The sequence below is a fragment of the Anneissia japonica genome, unplaced genomic scaffold, assembly GCF_011630105.1.
Source record: "Anneissia japonica isolate Jap-2015-1 unplaced genomic scaffold, ASM1163010v1 scaffold401_len1656234_cov178, whole genome shotgun sequence".
Lineage (NCBI taxonomy): Eukaryota > Metazoa > Echinodermata > Crinoidea > Comatulida > Comatulidae > Anneissia > Anneissia japonica.
Genome location: NW_022745982.1, coordinates 337,033 through 350,118, shown reverse-complemented (window position 1 = coordinate 350,118; position 13,086 = coordinate 337,033). Strand labels below are relative to the sequence as shown.

The following is a 13,086-nucleotide window of genomic DNA, read 5'->3' as shown; positions in this document are numbered from 1 at the left end:
AGAGAATGGATAGGTTTTATATAGAGAGATAATTCTTTGATCCAATTTTCTATAGAAGTCTATAAAAACTCATAAATGTCTATAGACTTTCTATAGAATTCTATAAAACATTTTACTACGGGTGAAACACAAGGAGAACAGGATGGGGATTGAACCGGGGACCGGAGATATCCACGTGGTTCAAAGCGCACACAGTGGCTACCACCAGTTAAGTCGACTGAGCTAAGCCACTCTCAAAAGGAGGAAAAGAAGAATGATGGTGATATTGACGATAATAATGAAAACAAGCATGGAAAGCTATCTGTAATGTTAGTTTCAGATTTGCAAGAGAAGCCTGTGTACGAGTTGAGACATCTATATAATATAGTTTTAGGTGGTGACTACACAAGTAACGACACATACATCAGTATTAATTTACACAGAGTATGGGTTTGCCTTTAGTTATGTCATTAATGTTACTGTTGAATGAAGGAAATTTACTAAATGATGTTAAAATGGAAAAATAAAGAAAGTAAGATGTGCAGATATAGATGAAAAAGACTACAATTTGAAAAATAATGTAAATATATAATACATTACTACCACATTATAATATGTTTTTATTACGTAAAGAAAAAGGAGCACACATAAATTATGATAGATATATGGTAAACACGGTTTAGAGATTTACGAAGAAAACCAATAACATTATAATGAATTCATGGGAAAATATGATTTATGAAGGTAAATTATACAACAGTAGAATATCAATGTGATGATCGTGCCGATATTAATTGGATTGGAGAGAATAAAAACGAAAAGGTGTTTCAATGGGTGGGTTACGATCTCGCAAAAATATGTATATTTTACTTGCTCATTACCTGCACTTCGCTTCCAAAACAAACCGAATAACCCTGAACTTTTTCCTCTTTCTGTGTTTTGTGTTTGTTGCGTGTTCGGACTTACAGTAGACGGTAGAGCTACTGAAATTTCAAGTGTCACAATGCAGTTTATGAGAATACTATTTATAATGTGTGGTTTTTCTGGCCTACTCAGATGTACCGATACACAGACGTCATCATACAATGTGTTTAAACGATACTTAATGTGAAGTATAGGACTCAAAACTGTTTGAGCTACAGCAATAATAATATAGTAAAATTGTAGGCCTATAGCAGATTAAGCGCAAGGCTCGGTAGTAAATGTAGTCCAAAGCCGTCAAATGCCCAACGTACGATTAAGTATAAAAGTAAATGCAAGAGCAACTCACATCGTTGCACATTACACTGACGTCATGAGCAAAGTTTAAGATTGTCAGTACAACATTGGCGTTACAAACGAATATATACATCGACAGTCGAAAATATTTAAGCAGTGAGCGTTCCTAATAAGCAATTGAAGGTATGTTGCTTGCTTAGGCATACCTGTTGTTGTAGAACTGGTTGACCGGTGCGGATGAAGTGCATTGCTCTCCGTGCTCATACCCAACCAGCAACTTATAGAATGATGAAGATAGACATTTCGAACTTGTATTTTAGTCCAGTCTCTTTAATATAGAAAAAAAAAATCTTAAATTAAATTTGGCATATGGAACATTTTATTTAGTACGATAATAAATTTATTTTCTGTTCACAGATATGTAATTAAATAAAAAAACTCGGATACTGTAGTTAGTTGGTGTAAATATGTATACTTACATACTCTCAAGGATCATATGACCATAACAAGATGTTGCAAACACAGCCCTGTAATATTCAAACAATTTGAAACGTGATTACCTCCTGCACATTCTGCAATGAAAATATCTGCAACTGGGGCCTATATCAATTTTTGGAAGGCGGGAGGCGCAGCAGTCTGTGTCGGACGTTCCAAACATACACTGTGGAAACACTCGTCTAACTATGCTGGCATTTCCCAGCTTGCATTGATACTATGTTTTAGCCCAAGATACAAGTATCCAATGGCATAATATTTGTTTAAATGGAAAGAAAAATTAAAAAAAATAGTAATCCCTTTCATAATAGAAGGGAATTTCAAAGCCTTATTTGGGATGATTTAAATAAAAATCAGTAAGTATAATGATGTCCTTATCACATAGGTAAACAAGATATGTTCTCATCTTCTTAAAATTAACTGTCCACATTGTGTATCTTCAAAACTACTTACGATACATTCTTAAGTGATGCTCGCATTTCTTTGGCAGTTTTCTGCATATAGCTCCATTCTTCAAGTTCTGTGGGCGGGGTGAGACTGACCAAGTTTATCGTCAATTGCGCTTCGTCATATAGCCACTGCACAATGTATACAGGAGCTAGAAAGGTACAAACAGACATACTTTTTGACATATATAATATCATGGAATACTGATATAAACAAATACGAAAATAATCTACCTTAATGACAAGAGTAGGATTAGACTAACCTTTTTGAAAAAAAAAAAAGACATGTAGGCCTATTCGTGCTGTGCAATTAACCACTGTGGCTGCTCCGGATCACCAGAGGCCCAAATAAAATGTTCAACAGAATAATTGAGTTAGGCTTACTACTTTTTATGTTCATATTGATTTTAGTGAACTCAAATTGTTTGACGCTATAGAGAGCTATGTAGCAGGTATTTAGTTTACGTTTTGATGATCTCGTTGGGTACCGGTCGGCATATGTACCGGTATATTTGCCAGAGGTACTATTATTCTGATTCTTTGAAAAAAAATAATTAAATTTTAAAAACCCGTTAAAACATATTCGAGAAAGTTATGATTTTAAAAATTCTGATTGTTTCTTTATATAAAGCGTTGAGCCAATCTCTAATTGCATGAACAATAATAATTCATCATTATCATTACTGATTTTAGCAATTAGCAATGTTTTGACGCCAGCAAAAAATAATTTGAAAAGCTTTTTATTTTATTTTTATTTCAACCATCTTTAAAGAGGGTAACCCTTCCAGTTTAGCCCAGTAGGTTAACTGATATTCAGGGGCCCTCTTTAATAAAATTAAAGAACAGTACAAACAACATCATTACAACAATAATAATAATAACAACAACAACAATAATAATAATAACTATAATAATAACAACAACAACAATAATAACAAGAATAATAATAACAACATAATCCTCATAACAAGTCTTAAAAGTATTAAATTAACTTACATAAAGACAATTCAAAATAGAAGTTTAATTTATAATACCTAATATAATATAATATAATATAGTATAATATAGAATAAAATCAAACAATGTAATAAGCTTATTACTCACTCCTCAGCGTTTGGTAGATACGAAATCCAAAAAAGCATTTCCACTCGTTACCAGCTCCATACATCTCCAGACAGGATGATGGCACGGAGCTTCCCCATAATCTTTAAACAAACATACATTGAATTGTCATATTTCTTGGCATCTACGCGAGTACAATTTTAACAAATTATTTAAAAAAATTCTCTTTGACATACAGTAATTATCAATACTAAAATGTTTTTACTCACCTGACTCCTTTTGCAATAGCCTCTGAAGGTTTACAGAAAATTGAACTATCGCATCTTGTCTCCTTTAACTGTTCCATATCCAAAAACCAACCGGAATCGACCAATCCCCGTAACTCCACGTTACTACCAACCGAGGCCAACCAGTCTCGAATACTGTCCAAGTTTAAAAGAACTCCTGTTCCACCAGCACTAAGTACAATAATCAGTCAATATTTGTTTAGTGTTTCTGGCCACTCCAAAAATTATCTAATTAGCCTCCTTTCGTAAAGTATAATCATATATATTTTTTCATAAGTTGAGCTCATGTTTTAATAAAAATGTCTTTAAACTTTTAATTGGTTTATTGATAAAAAAGAAATGTTATGAAACGTTATAATTACCTGCTACCAGCAAGAACGAGTTGCTTGGCTTCTAAGAGACCGACAGTTAAGAGTTCACGAAGCACCTCCTTAATAATCAAAGACCCCATAAACGAGTAACCTATGGCATAAAAGAAAATATACAAGTTAAAATATCATAGAATGATTCTCCATTAATAGTCTCCATTAATACTACATTTGCAATACAGTATAATATTTAAAATAAAAACAAGTTCCCACAATTAACGTATCATTTTATATCTTGTGTAATAAAGACAAACAAAAAGTACAGAAAAAAACCCAATAAAACAAATGAAAAAATGGGCCGTTCCACTAAGACAAGTTGATAAGTTCTCACATTTAGGGGGCTTTCGATTTGTGCGACGACGCGACCCTAGAACGGAATCACACATGCGTGACCGTCCTACCTGACGTCCTACGTTTTCTGCATAAGTACGTAGATTTGGCCAAATTGCGTTCCAGAATCTACTCGACGAGGTGTGACCTTAACGTTCTCGCATGCGCAGATGACTTTTAGTGACGTCATTACGTTCTACGTCCTACCGTCGTCGCCGTGCAACCGAAAGCTCCCTTTTATAGGACGTGCGCGTGTTAAGTCAGTCTGATTAGCCAGTTGTTGAGTTAGAATGACACGCCAAAGAGATCAATGGAAACACAACAGTAAGCCTATCGCTCATCAAAAACGTAACTGAGTTTACGATAAAGTTTGCTTCTGACACCTACATGTGCCCATTATTTACGTATCGGTTACAAGTAGTATTTGAAGGAAATTCTTTAAAACAATTGTTTTAAACTTTTTTTTTAAACGACTATGCAAGTACACATTGTACGGTACTTGTTCATGAAGAATTATTGGAAGTTTATGGTTTGAAATGCTGTATACGCTACTATACCGTACCTATGCCTATTAATAAAATGTATACCATTATTACTTTATTCAGCACTGAAGTTTCATCTTGGCCTACCTGTTTCAGATGTGAATTTGGTTCCACTCCAAACATCACTCGAGCAGTATGGTATCATGCTATAAATAATTTAAAACGACACGTAAGAGTAGATATACATTGAAATATGTTGCAAAACTAATAAACCAAGTCTTGGCTGATGGAATTTTAATGGAATTAGTTTAATTATGAGTATACTTACACAACATTTGACTTCCACCAAATTGGATTTTCAACTGGATCAGCTGATAAAATACCAGTACCTGGAATTTATCCACATTAAAACGAATTATCAAATTATCGGGTTATAAGTAATTTACAACTCACAATTGCTGTCGTGTTTATGACGTCAAGACTTCCACACAATCGATTACAACTTTTTTATTTATTTTTTATTTATTCGACTTTACACAGGCAAAAATACAATAAAATATCAATGAAATAAAACATTTCCGGTGACGGGAAAAGGCCAACGGGTGGACAAATTACACCTCTGATATCGGCCGATCCCGAATTGCACAAACCAAGATATAAACTGAGCCTCTTATTGATTCATAATCGTACTTACCCTTCTCTGTTTGTGGCCATGTCCGAGACCCTGTTAGTCTAGGTGAATTATCTCTCCGCCAGTTACAGCTTGACCGATCATAACAATATGTTCCACCTATTTTTTGAAATATACCGAACGATATTAAACCGAAAGTGTTTACTATTGTCAGTTAGAATGTCGTTTCTGTTTTTTTTTTTTTTAAATTTTCTAAAAAAATCTTGTTTTCAAATAACTGTTACACAGGTCTATAGTTACATATTCATCTTAAAGTGGTGTATACTGTCCCATTGCCTTTGGTTAGTTCACGCACGGTGAAAATAGTGCAAATAATGAAGACGTAAACTTTGATACTATGTTAGTGATGGTTCCCATAAAATCGCTAGAATGTCGCTACGGGGATTTCACTGCAATCGTTCGCTGCGTACAATCCCCGAGCAATAAGAAATCAGCGTTACAGAAGTTTGCCGGCGACAGCGTTTACCGATTATATGAAAACCAGGGTTTAATTATATTTTTATGCCGGTTTTCGATATCGTATTAGTGTAATTACAATACTGCAATTTACCTTGTAGAAACACGAGCCATCGCTTACTGTCACTTATCTTACGTAGATAATACCTGGAATATAATTATGGAATGTAAACGTTACGACGTATTCATGGAAACAACATTTATCATATCTATGTAATCCTATGGATAAATACATTTCTTATCTATTATCAATAATTTATTGTTTATGAATCTACAATAGAATAGAAAAGACCGGCTTTACATCTGGCCGCTTATTGAGTAACGAAACGGCACTGATTCGAGTTCAAAATAAGTAGACTTAAATCAATATTTATCGTCTTCGTCTAAGCCTAATTAATTTTGATCTAAAAAGTGGTAACCGCATTAACATTCATGTAGACCGTTAGGATTATCCATTACAGTAGTAACAGGCATAAATAAACAAGGATTAAATGGACGCCGGTGAGTCATTTGATCCAGTCACTATTCCGAGTACAGTACAGTGCGGTACTTTGGTAGACCATTGTTTTAACGTCACTATTGTTTACAGCTTCCGGTAGAAAAATTAGGTGTGTAACAACTAAAGAACGTACTGTAGCCTACATACTTGTCTTTTTAACTGTAGTTTAATATTTTAAGTATTGTCTTCTTAAGTATAGAACAGGACAATATTGTAAAACTTAACGGTAAACCGTTGTTATCATGTATAAAGATGATTTTAAATAAATAGATAAATAAATATGCCAAATCTATATTTTTATTAATGCATGTTCTTTTAAAATGCACTTACCCTGCAGGTGATCCGTCGTTACATGTTATTGATTGATTTTTCAACAGTCTTAAGTGCATCTTTGGTAGTTTTAAGTTCACACCGCAGCTTCTTAATGAAAGAGCAAGTTTCTTCATGTCTTCTTTTTGGTTATTGGTTAAGTTAAGAACATACTCCTTCTGGTCAGACTCTGTGGTATATCCCTCTGTCATTAGAACGATGGACGTGCAAACAATTATAATACTTATCATTGTCATTTTGAAATCAGGTATACTAATATCTGAAATTAAAACGATTTTCGATTGAGCTACATTCAGTTGTGTAAATAATAACTTGATTTTATTAACAAGGCAATCGAAAGCTTAACGTCGTATCTGTTATCGACCAAACGTTTTAATTAACGAAGTATACTATACGTAACTTTTTAAAGTGTTTCCAATACACCATTACTAAGTAGCATAAAGGCTACCATTTACCTATAAACCAGCTAAAATTACATTATCATTAAACATATAGCCGATATGACTACATAAAACAGATGCAAACATAAGAATGAACATTGTAATAAAACTCCATATCTGAAAAATTTTTCCTCGTCGATATATTGGGGCCTACAACAAATAATTGGTCAGTAAGATACAGATTCGATTAGGCAATTAACATTTTGAAAATATCAGAAGTTGGTTTCACTAAATTGGTTAAGGCTTACATTAAGTTTAGTTAGTTTCGGAGGCCTATATGGTGGTGGTACGACTGCAGCCTGCGATTATTTGTCACGCTATAAAAACAACACTCCAGGGATTTCTTAAATTACTATTTGGTTTCTTATTATTAATGGTTCTCTTAACACGATTGGAGAAAATTAAGAAGCGATGTGTAAATGTAACCCCCATGCCGTTAACTTTTTAGATAAAACGCGTGCACCGCAAAGGCATGCGATATTAATTTGCGCAGGTACCGTAACTAAAAGGTGCCGGTCAGTAGTAAATATTTCTTACAAACGTACAAATGACGATAGTAGATGACAAATAAATAAATGAAAATACAAAAAAAAAACAACATACAAATTATCGCACTTACTGTATTATTCAGATGAAAGTAAAATCCTAATCTGTTTTCTTTTCTGTAAAATGCAGTCTTAGAAAATATGAAATCTGATGTGTTTCGGGGAGAACGGACGAGGTTATCGACCGATCGGTCCCGTAAAACGTACACAACTACAAGTTGTCAAATATTAAGGGAGGTCGTAAGTACTTGACACTAAGGCCCATGGGGACCGGTAGCCGACAGAAACAAAGACGTTCCAAGGAAGCACTTCTAGCTTATTCTGAGCAATCACTTTGGAAAAGTAACACCTTGGTTGAAGGAATTTCTTCAAAGAGCAGCGACAGTGACTTAATCCCTAAAGTACTGATTCACCAATTTGCAATGTTTGGCTATGGGAACAGGTTTCGGTGAGATGAAAGGATATCGGATCAAACGTTTTATGAATATTCATGGCATAGAGCCTATAGCAAAAAGTCTACATTGAATGGAATTAGATACAGTAAAGCAGTAATGTTAAGCAATGATGTTACATGAGTTTATTACAGACGATACGTTTAATCGGTAAGATAAAAGGATATTTTACTGTGCCGCATACATTTGATTTTCAGTTCAAAGTGTAGGCCTAATAGGCCTATTCTAAATAACAATGGCATGGAAACTCTATCCTTAGAACAAATGAAAGTCATCATTCGTTTTGTCTTTTTCATACTGTATCGAATCCCCGATTTTGATAAGTCTCAGATCGGATAGAGCGGATAAACGTTATCGACTAAACTGAACCTCTTTTTAGCAATTACCGATGCTGTATACAAAGATGGTATAAGCAAAAAGATCGCCAAATTTGACCTGCACGATCAATAGAGAACAATACTTTAAAGAAAAATATGTCTATACTACAACTGTAAAACTTATCGAACTGGGCCGAAGCCCAGTCGATAATTGGCCTAAATCGACTGAAATATATTTTATGCTGTCTTTGTATTTTAGGATTAATATCGGGTATAGTTCGGCGCAATTGTAAAATTCGTTAATTAAAGTAATGCCGTCTGTAATTCAGCAATATCGAATAGCCCTTTTAAAAGGATATACATTTATTAACTTCAAATGTAAAAAGATAGGCTACAAAGATCGAAACAATCAATTTGTTTCACTGATTAACACTTACCGGACGAAAATCCTTAGATTACAAATGTAATATGGACTATAATAGGCCTAAATTCTCCCTATACCAATTGTGGTACTAATTATTTTGTACGCATCTAAGCATACATCTTTGTTTGTACTGGGGAAAAGCAATCAAATTACTACGTACCAGGTAAACTGTACGTATAAACGATGAAATGCTACTCAAGCGGTAATAAGAGAACCGGTACCTCACTACCTCATTAGTGCGACGGTAATATGCCACAACAGGACACTTGTGTCTGAATTCTGAACACAGTTACTCTGATTAGATCATGAAACATTTACTATAAAAAGATGGTTTGCTTCTTAAAATAGGACAGGCATATTTAAAAAATGTAGGGCCTAAGTTAGGCTTACTTGTTTATGAGCCAACATGTGCCATCATTGAAATTAAATTACGGTGGTTTATCACAGAGCGGTCTTTGGAATACAATTAGGCCCTACTGTAATGTATTTAACTGCTGCTATTCTATGCGTATGCCCTACTACAAACAATCATGAAAAACCCTTCTCAACTCTTAAGAGTAGAGTCGTTTAGACAAGGATATAGTTACCAGTGGCGTTACTAGAAGTCTTGAATTGGTGGGGGGGGGGGGCGGGGCTCGATGATCAGTTGAGGGGCGCTAATTCGCAAAATATGGTGATTTTTAACAACCTGACCGTGATTTTTGGGGGCGACTGGGGGGGGGGTGAGTAATTTTTTTAGGGAGGGGTCGACGTGCCCTCCCCTAGATACGCCACTGATGGTTACAGCTTCTGTCAGAGAAGCACAAAATAATAAGTGAGAGTGTTGTGGGTAGGTACCGGGTGATCGTATGCATATTCCATTAATAAGGAATGAAGTCTATTTAGTATTATCGATGCGATCATTGGTACAGTACATTAAATAAGAAATCACAAGGTCTATTAGAATATTTATGTCATTGGTATAATTGAATTATAGTTACCGGTAGTCCTAATAAAAAATCCTACAAGATTAAAAAAGTTCGACAACTAAAAAAAAAAAAAAAATACATTGCTAACAAATCAAATGAAGGCTTAGTTTAATTTAGATTTATTCAGTTCATTCAGATATAAAATAGTATAAAAAAACGACAAAATATCATACAACAAAACAAATGACAACGTTATCTGTATGAACCGAGGAAATCCAAGAAATTTGGAAAAAGTTACAATTTAAACGTTCATATGAATTTAAAAAGAATGGTATTGAAATCGGAATAACAATATTATGATTGATCAACTTGGTTGTATTGATTATGAAAAAAATCTAAAGTGACAATAAAATTGATTGAGGAATATTTACAAATCATTAAATAACACCAACCGTAATTTGGATTTTATCGTTTACCAAAAGGCTGCAAACTAGGACATCATGAACATAGATTGATATTCCACAGCTCGGGATACACCCTTGCCTTGCAGACACTCAACGGCTTGTTATATTTTCAATAAAATAATGTCCAAATTTAATTTTAGAGAGTTAAAATGCTCGTATTTCAAAAACAGGAGCATTGATTCAAATCCTGCAAAAATCAATATTTTCTATCTGCTCCTTTCTTCCAATTGTTGAAACCAACCAAGGGATGATCCAAATACATGTTGTAATATGTCGGTAATTGACATCTTCCTGGTATAATTGTCTCAAGCAGGGAGTTGTTTATCACAGAAAGAGTGTGCCAAGTTATTTTACTACAGTCGCCACGACACTCCTAAAGCTATTCAATTTAAATAAATTGGTTTTTCTACCAGTTTCGAAAGTTTGTCAGCACGCTTTCCTTATTGAAAGAAAACTCAAAAAATGTAGGAATAAGCATACCTACCTACCTGACTAACGACTGTTTCGGGATATGATTTGTCGGCTACTATTTTGTAACTATTTATTGTGTATGAAAATACCAACTAACCAAGAAGATATATAAACCTAATAATTTTATACCTCCATGAACCAAACATCCGTTCGATAAATTTGTTCAACTGCAGTACACAACGAAATAAATGTATTTACAAATCAATCTTTTTAGGGTGAAAATCTAAACAAAACCCCATCGTTAAACGACTGTTTCGGGATTTGCTAATTATTTTTATCCACTTACCTTTTTAACTATTTAGTATCGGGACAGTGACAATTCCAAGAAGATATATAAACCAAATATCCGTTCGATAAATTTGTTCAACTGCGTATATACGGTACACAATGAAATAAATATTTACAAATCAGTTTTTAGAGGGAAAATTCAGACGAAACCTCGTCGTCCAACCGTAATTAAACGAATGACTTTCGGCACTTCTCAATCGAAGAAAAATGTCTGCAATTATCGACGTCACACTGTGTTTATTTACCTATGTTTACTTGGTCTTTATACTGAGATACTAACTTTCAAATTACTCTGGGGCTCCAATACCTTTGATCTTTTCCTCTCCGATATACTTCGCGCTAGGATGCGTATTCTTGACAGCGATATACCGCCGTCCTCCTTGGCGAACACAAACAAAACTGGCAGGCGATCGAGTCGGCGACAACGCATAGGTCATGGGCATCTCATCTGGGAAACAGTTCGAATTATTTGTTTGACAAATTGCTGAATAAACCACGATATTCGGTAAGTGGGAATATGATTCGTGGTTTTAGAGGCCGCCAGTGGCTGACGAGTAAGGTCACAGATTACGTTTATTTGCCCGGAGGGTGAAAAGATACGTTCAACGACTTCACTAACCTCCCGCACCACATCGATGCTGCAACATCAGGTGGGCGCGACATCAATTTATTGAAATCTTAATTAATGTTTCGTTTGTAGCCGTAATTCCTAAGAAATGCTAATTTTATTGTTGTATAGGCCTATACCAAAATAAGCTCATAAACGAAATTTGGTTCCATATCAATAAATTAATTGTTAAAACGAATTGGATCGGTACGAGTTATTTTGAAGTAAACAAATTGTCTGTCGGATTTTTTTTTATTTTTTAATCAACGTTCGATATAGACTGCAGTAATTATGACAATATTTATTATTGGTAAAGTGGACTTCTAATGATAGAGTACACCATCCTATTCGACATCCCTCTAATTCTGACACCACTTTTCAAATTGTCGATCTGACGTGTTATAGTACTGATGCTGAGTAGGTTCCCAAATGTTTGCGAAAAAAGTGATTCGAGTGGGAATCGAACCTACGAGCGAGCTCCACATAACTAGCTTTGTGTCTTAACCACTCGACCACTGAGGTTGCACTTGGTAGCTAGTGATGAATCCGATCCTCAAGTAGCAGTGCGTACTGCATGCTCGGATTTTTTTAAATTTTTTTTTTTCGCCAGGAGAATAATATGAAAACATGTTTGTTCTGGTTATATTACTGAATGTTCAGTACGTTCCCAATGTTTCCGAAATATAATCTCACAAGTGGAGTCATGGGTTTGATTCCTCCCAAATCACTTGCGAGATATTTTTCGCAAGCATTTGGGAACGTACAGAGCATTTATTTCTCCTAACGCAAAATACGCTATCGGAAAGTAGACCTAGCAACTAACAATCTTCAATCTTTAAACACAAATCTTACCAAATTTTTCGGGTCTCAAAGTGTTCTTGAGTGTGGATTAACTGTAATGAATAGTCATGCCTGTTTCTTCACTGGCTTGGATACTCATTAGATAGATACTCGTCCTTTATCACTGCGCAGGTATTTACTTTATTAATTTGTGTATAGAAGATACAGATGAAGATATTATTTATAATTATTATATATGGACCATAAAGTCTGGGCTTCATCCATTGCATGGCTTATGTCTGTTCTCAATTCAATGTTTGTATACGCCTATTTGTTTGGATTGTCATTATTTCGTTAAACTGAATGCGTAATCAGTTAGTGTGGAGTCTAAACTGGGTCATAGATCAGGAACTTGTAAACAGAATAAATTTGATTCAAGAAATGTATGAAAATGTATGCCTGAATGTGACCTGTGATATTCGGCGTAGGCATAGAAGTAATACGTAAATGTAAATATTTTATAGTACGCAAAGCATGTTTACCTAGGCCTAAATTATTGTTGTTATTCTTTTATTTATTTATTATTTAATTTACGGAAAATCGCCCAAAGAAAGGCTAAAATAATCACTTTAGGTAATAGGCTAGAAATCACGCGCTCAGGAGCAAGCACCATCATAATCATTATTGTTATCGTTGTTTTCGTTATGTATAAAAAACAAAACACTGAAAAACAACTAATAACGACAT

General features: G+C 34.5%; 1 protein-coding gene across 6 annotated transcripts in view; it reads right to left on the bottom strand.

Annotated features, from left to right (window-relative positions):
- LOC117120100 (palmitoleoyl-protein carboxylesterase notum1-like) overlaps positions 1 to 11,415 on the bottom strand; it is a 13,925-nt gene extending 2,510 nt beyond the window's left edge. Inside the window, exons 1-13 of one of the 6 annotated variants that reach the window (XM_033265108.1) lie at positions 11,260 to 11,415; positions 6,644 to 6,902; positions 5,909 to 5,961; positions 5,362 to 5,457; positions 4,996 to 5,056; positions 4,815 to 4,873; positions 3,850 to 3,949; positions 3,470 to 3,658; positions 3,243 to 3,343; positions 2,146 to 2,290; positions 1,677 to 1,724; positions 1,404 to 1,525; positions 861 to 959 (exon numbers count right to left, since the gene is read on the bottom strand). In XM_033265108.1, the coding sequence (XP_033120999.1) occupies positions 861 to 959; positions 1,404 to 1,525; positions 1,677 to 1,724; positions 2,146 to 2,290; positions 3,243 to 3,343; positions 3,470 to 3,658; positions 3,850 to 3,949; positions 4,815 to 4,873; positions 4,996 to 5,056; positions 5,362 to 5,457; positions 5,909 to 5,961; positions 6,644 to 6,902; positions 11,260 to 11,395 (1,468 nt within the window). In that variant the 5' untranslated portion in view covers positions 11,396 to 11,415. Of the gene's footprint in view, positions 1 to 860; positions 963 to 1,403; positions 1,526 to 1,676; positions 1,725 to 2,145; positions 2,291 to 3,242; positions 3,344 to 3,469; positions 3,659 to 3,849; positions 3,950 to 4,814; positions 4,874 to 4,995; positions 5,057 to 5,361; positions 5,458 to 5,908; positions 5,962 to 6,643; positions 6,903 to 7,702; positions 8,007 to 10,950 lie in introns of those variants that run through there. The other 5 variants (XM_033265107.1, XM_033265112.1, XM_033265110.1 and 2 more) reach the window with 5 other exon arrangements.
- Positions 11,416 to 13,086: the final 1,671 nt, after the last annotated feature.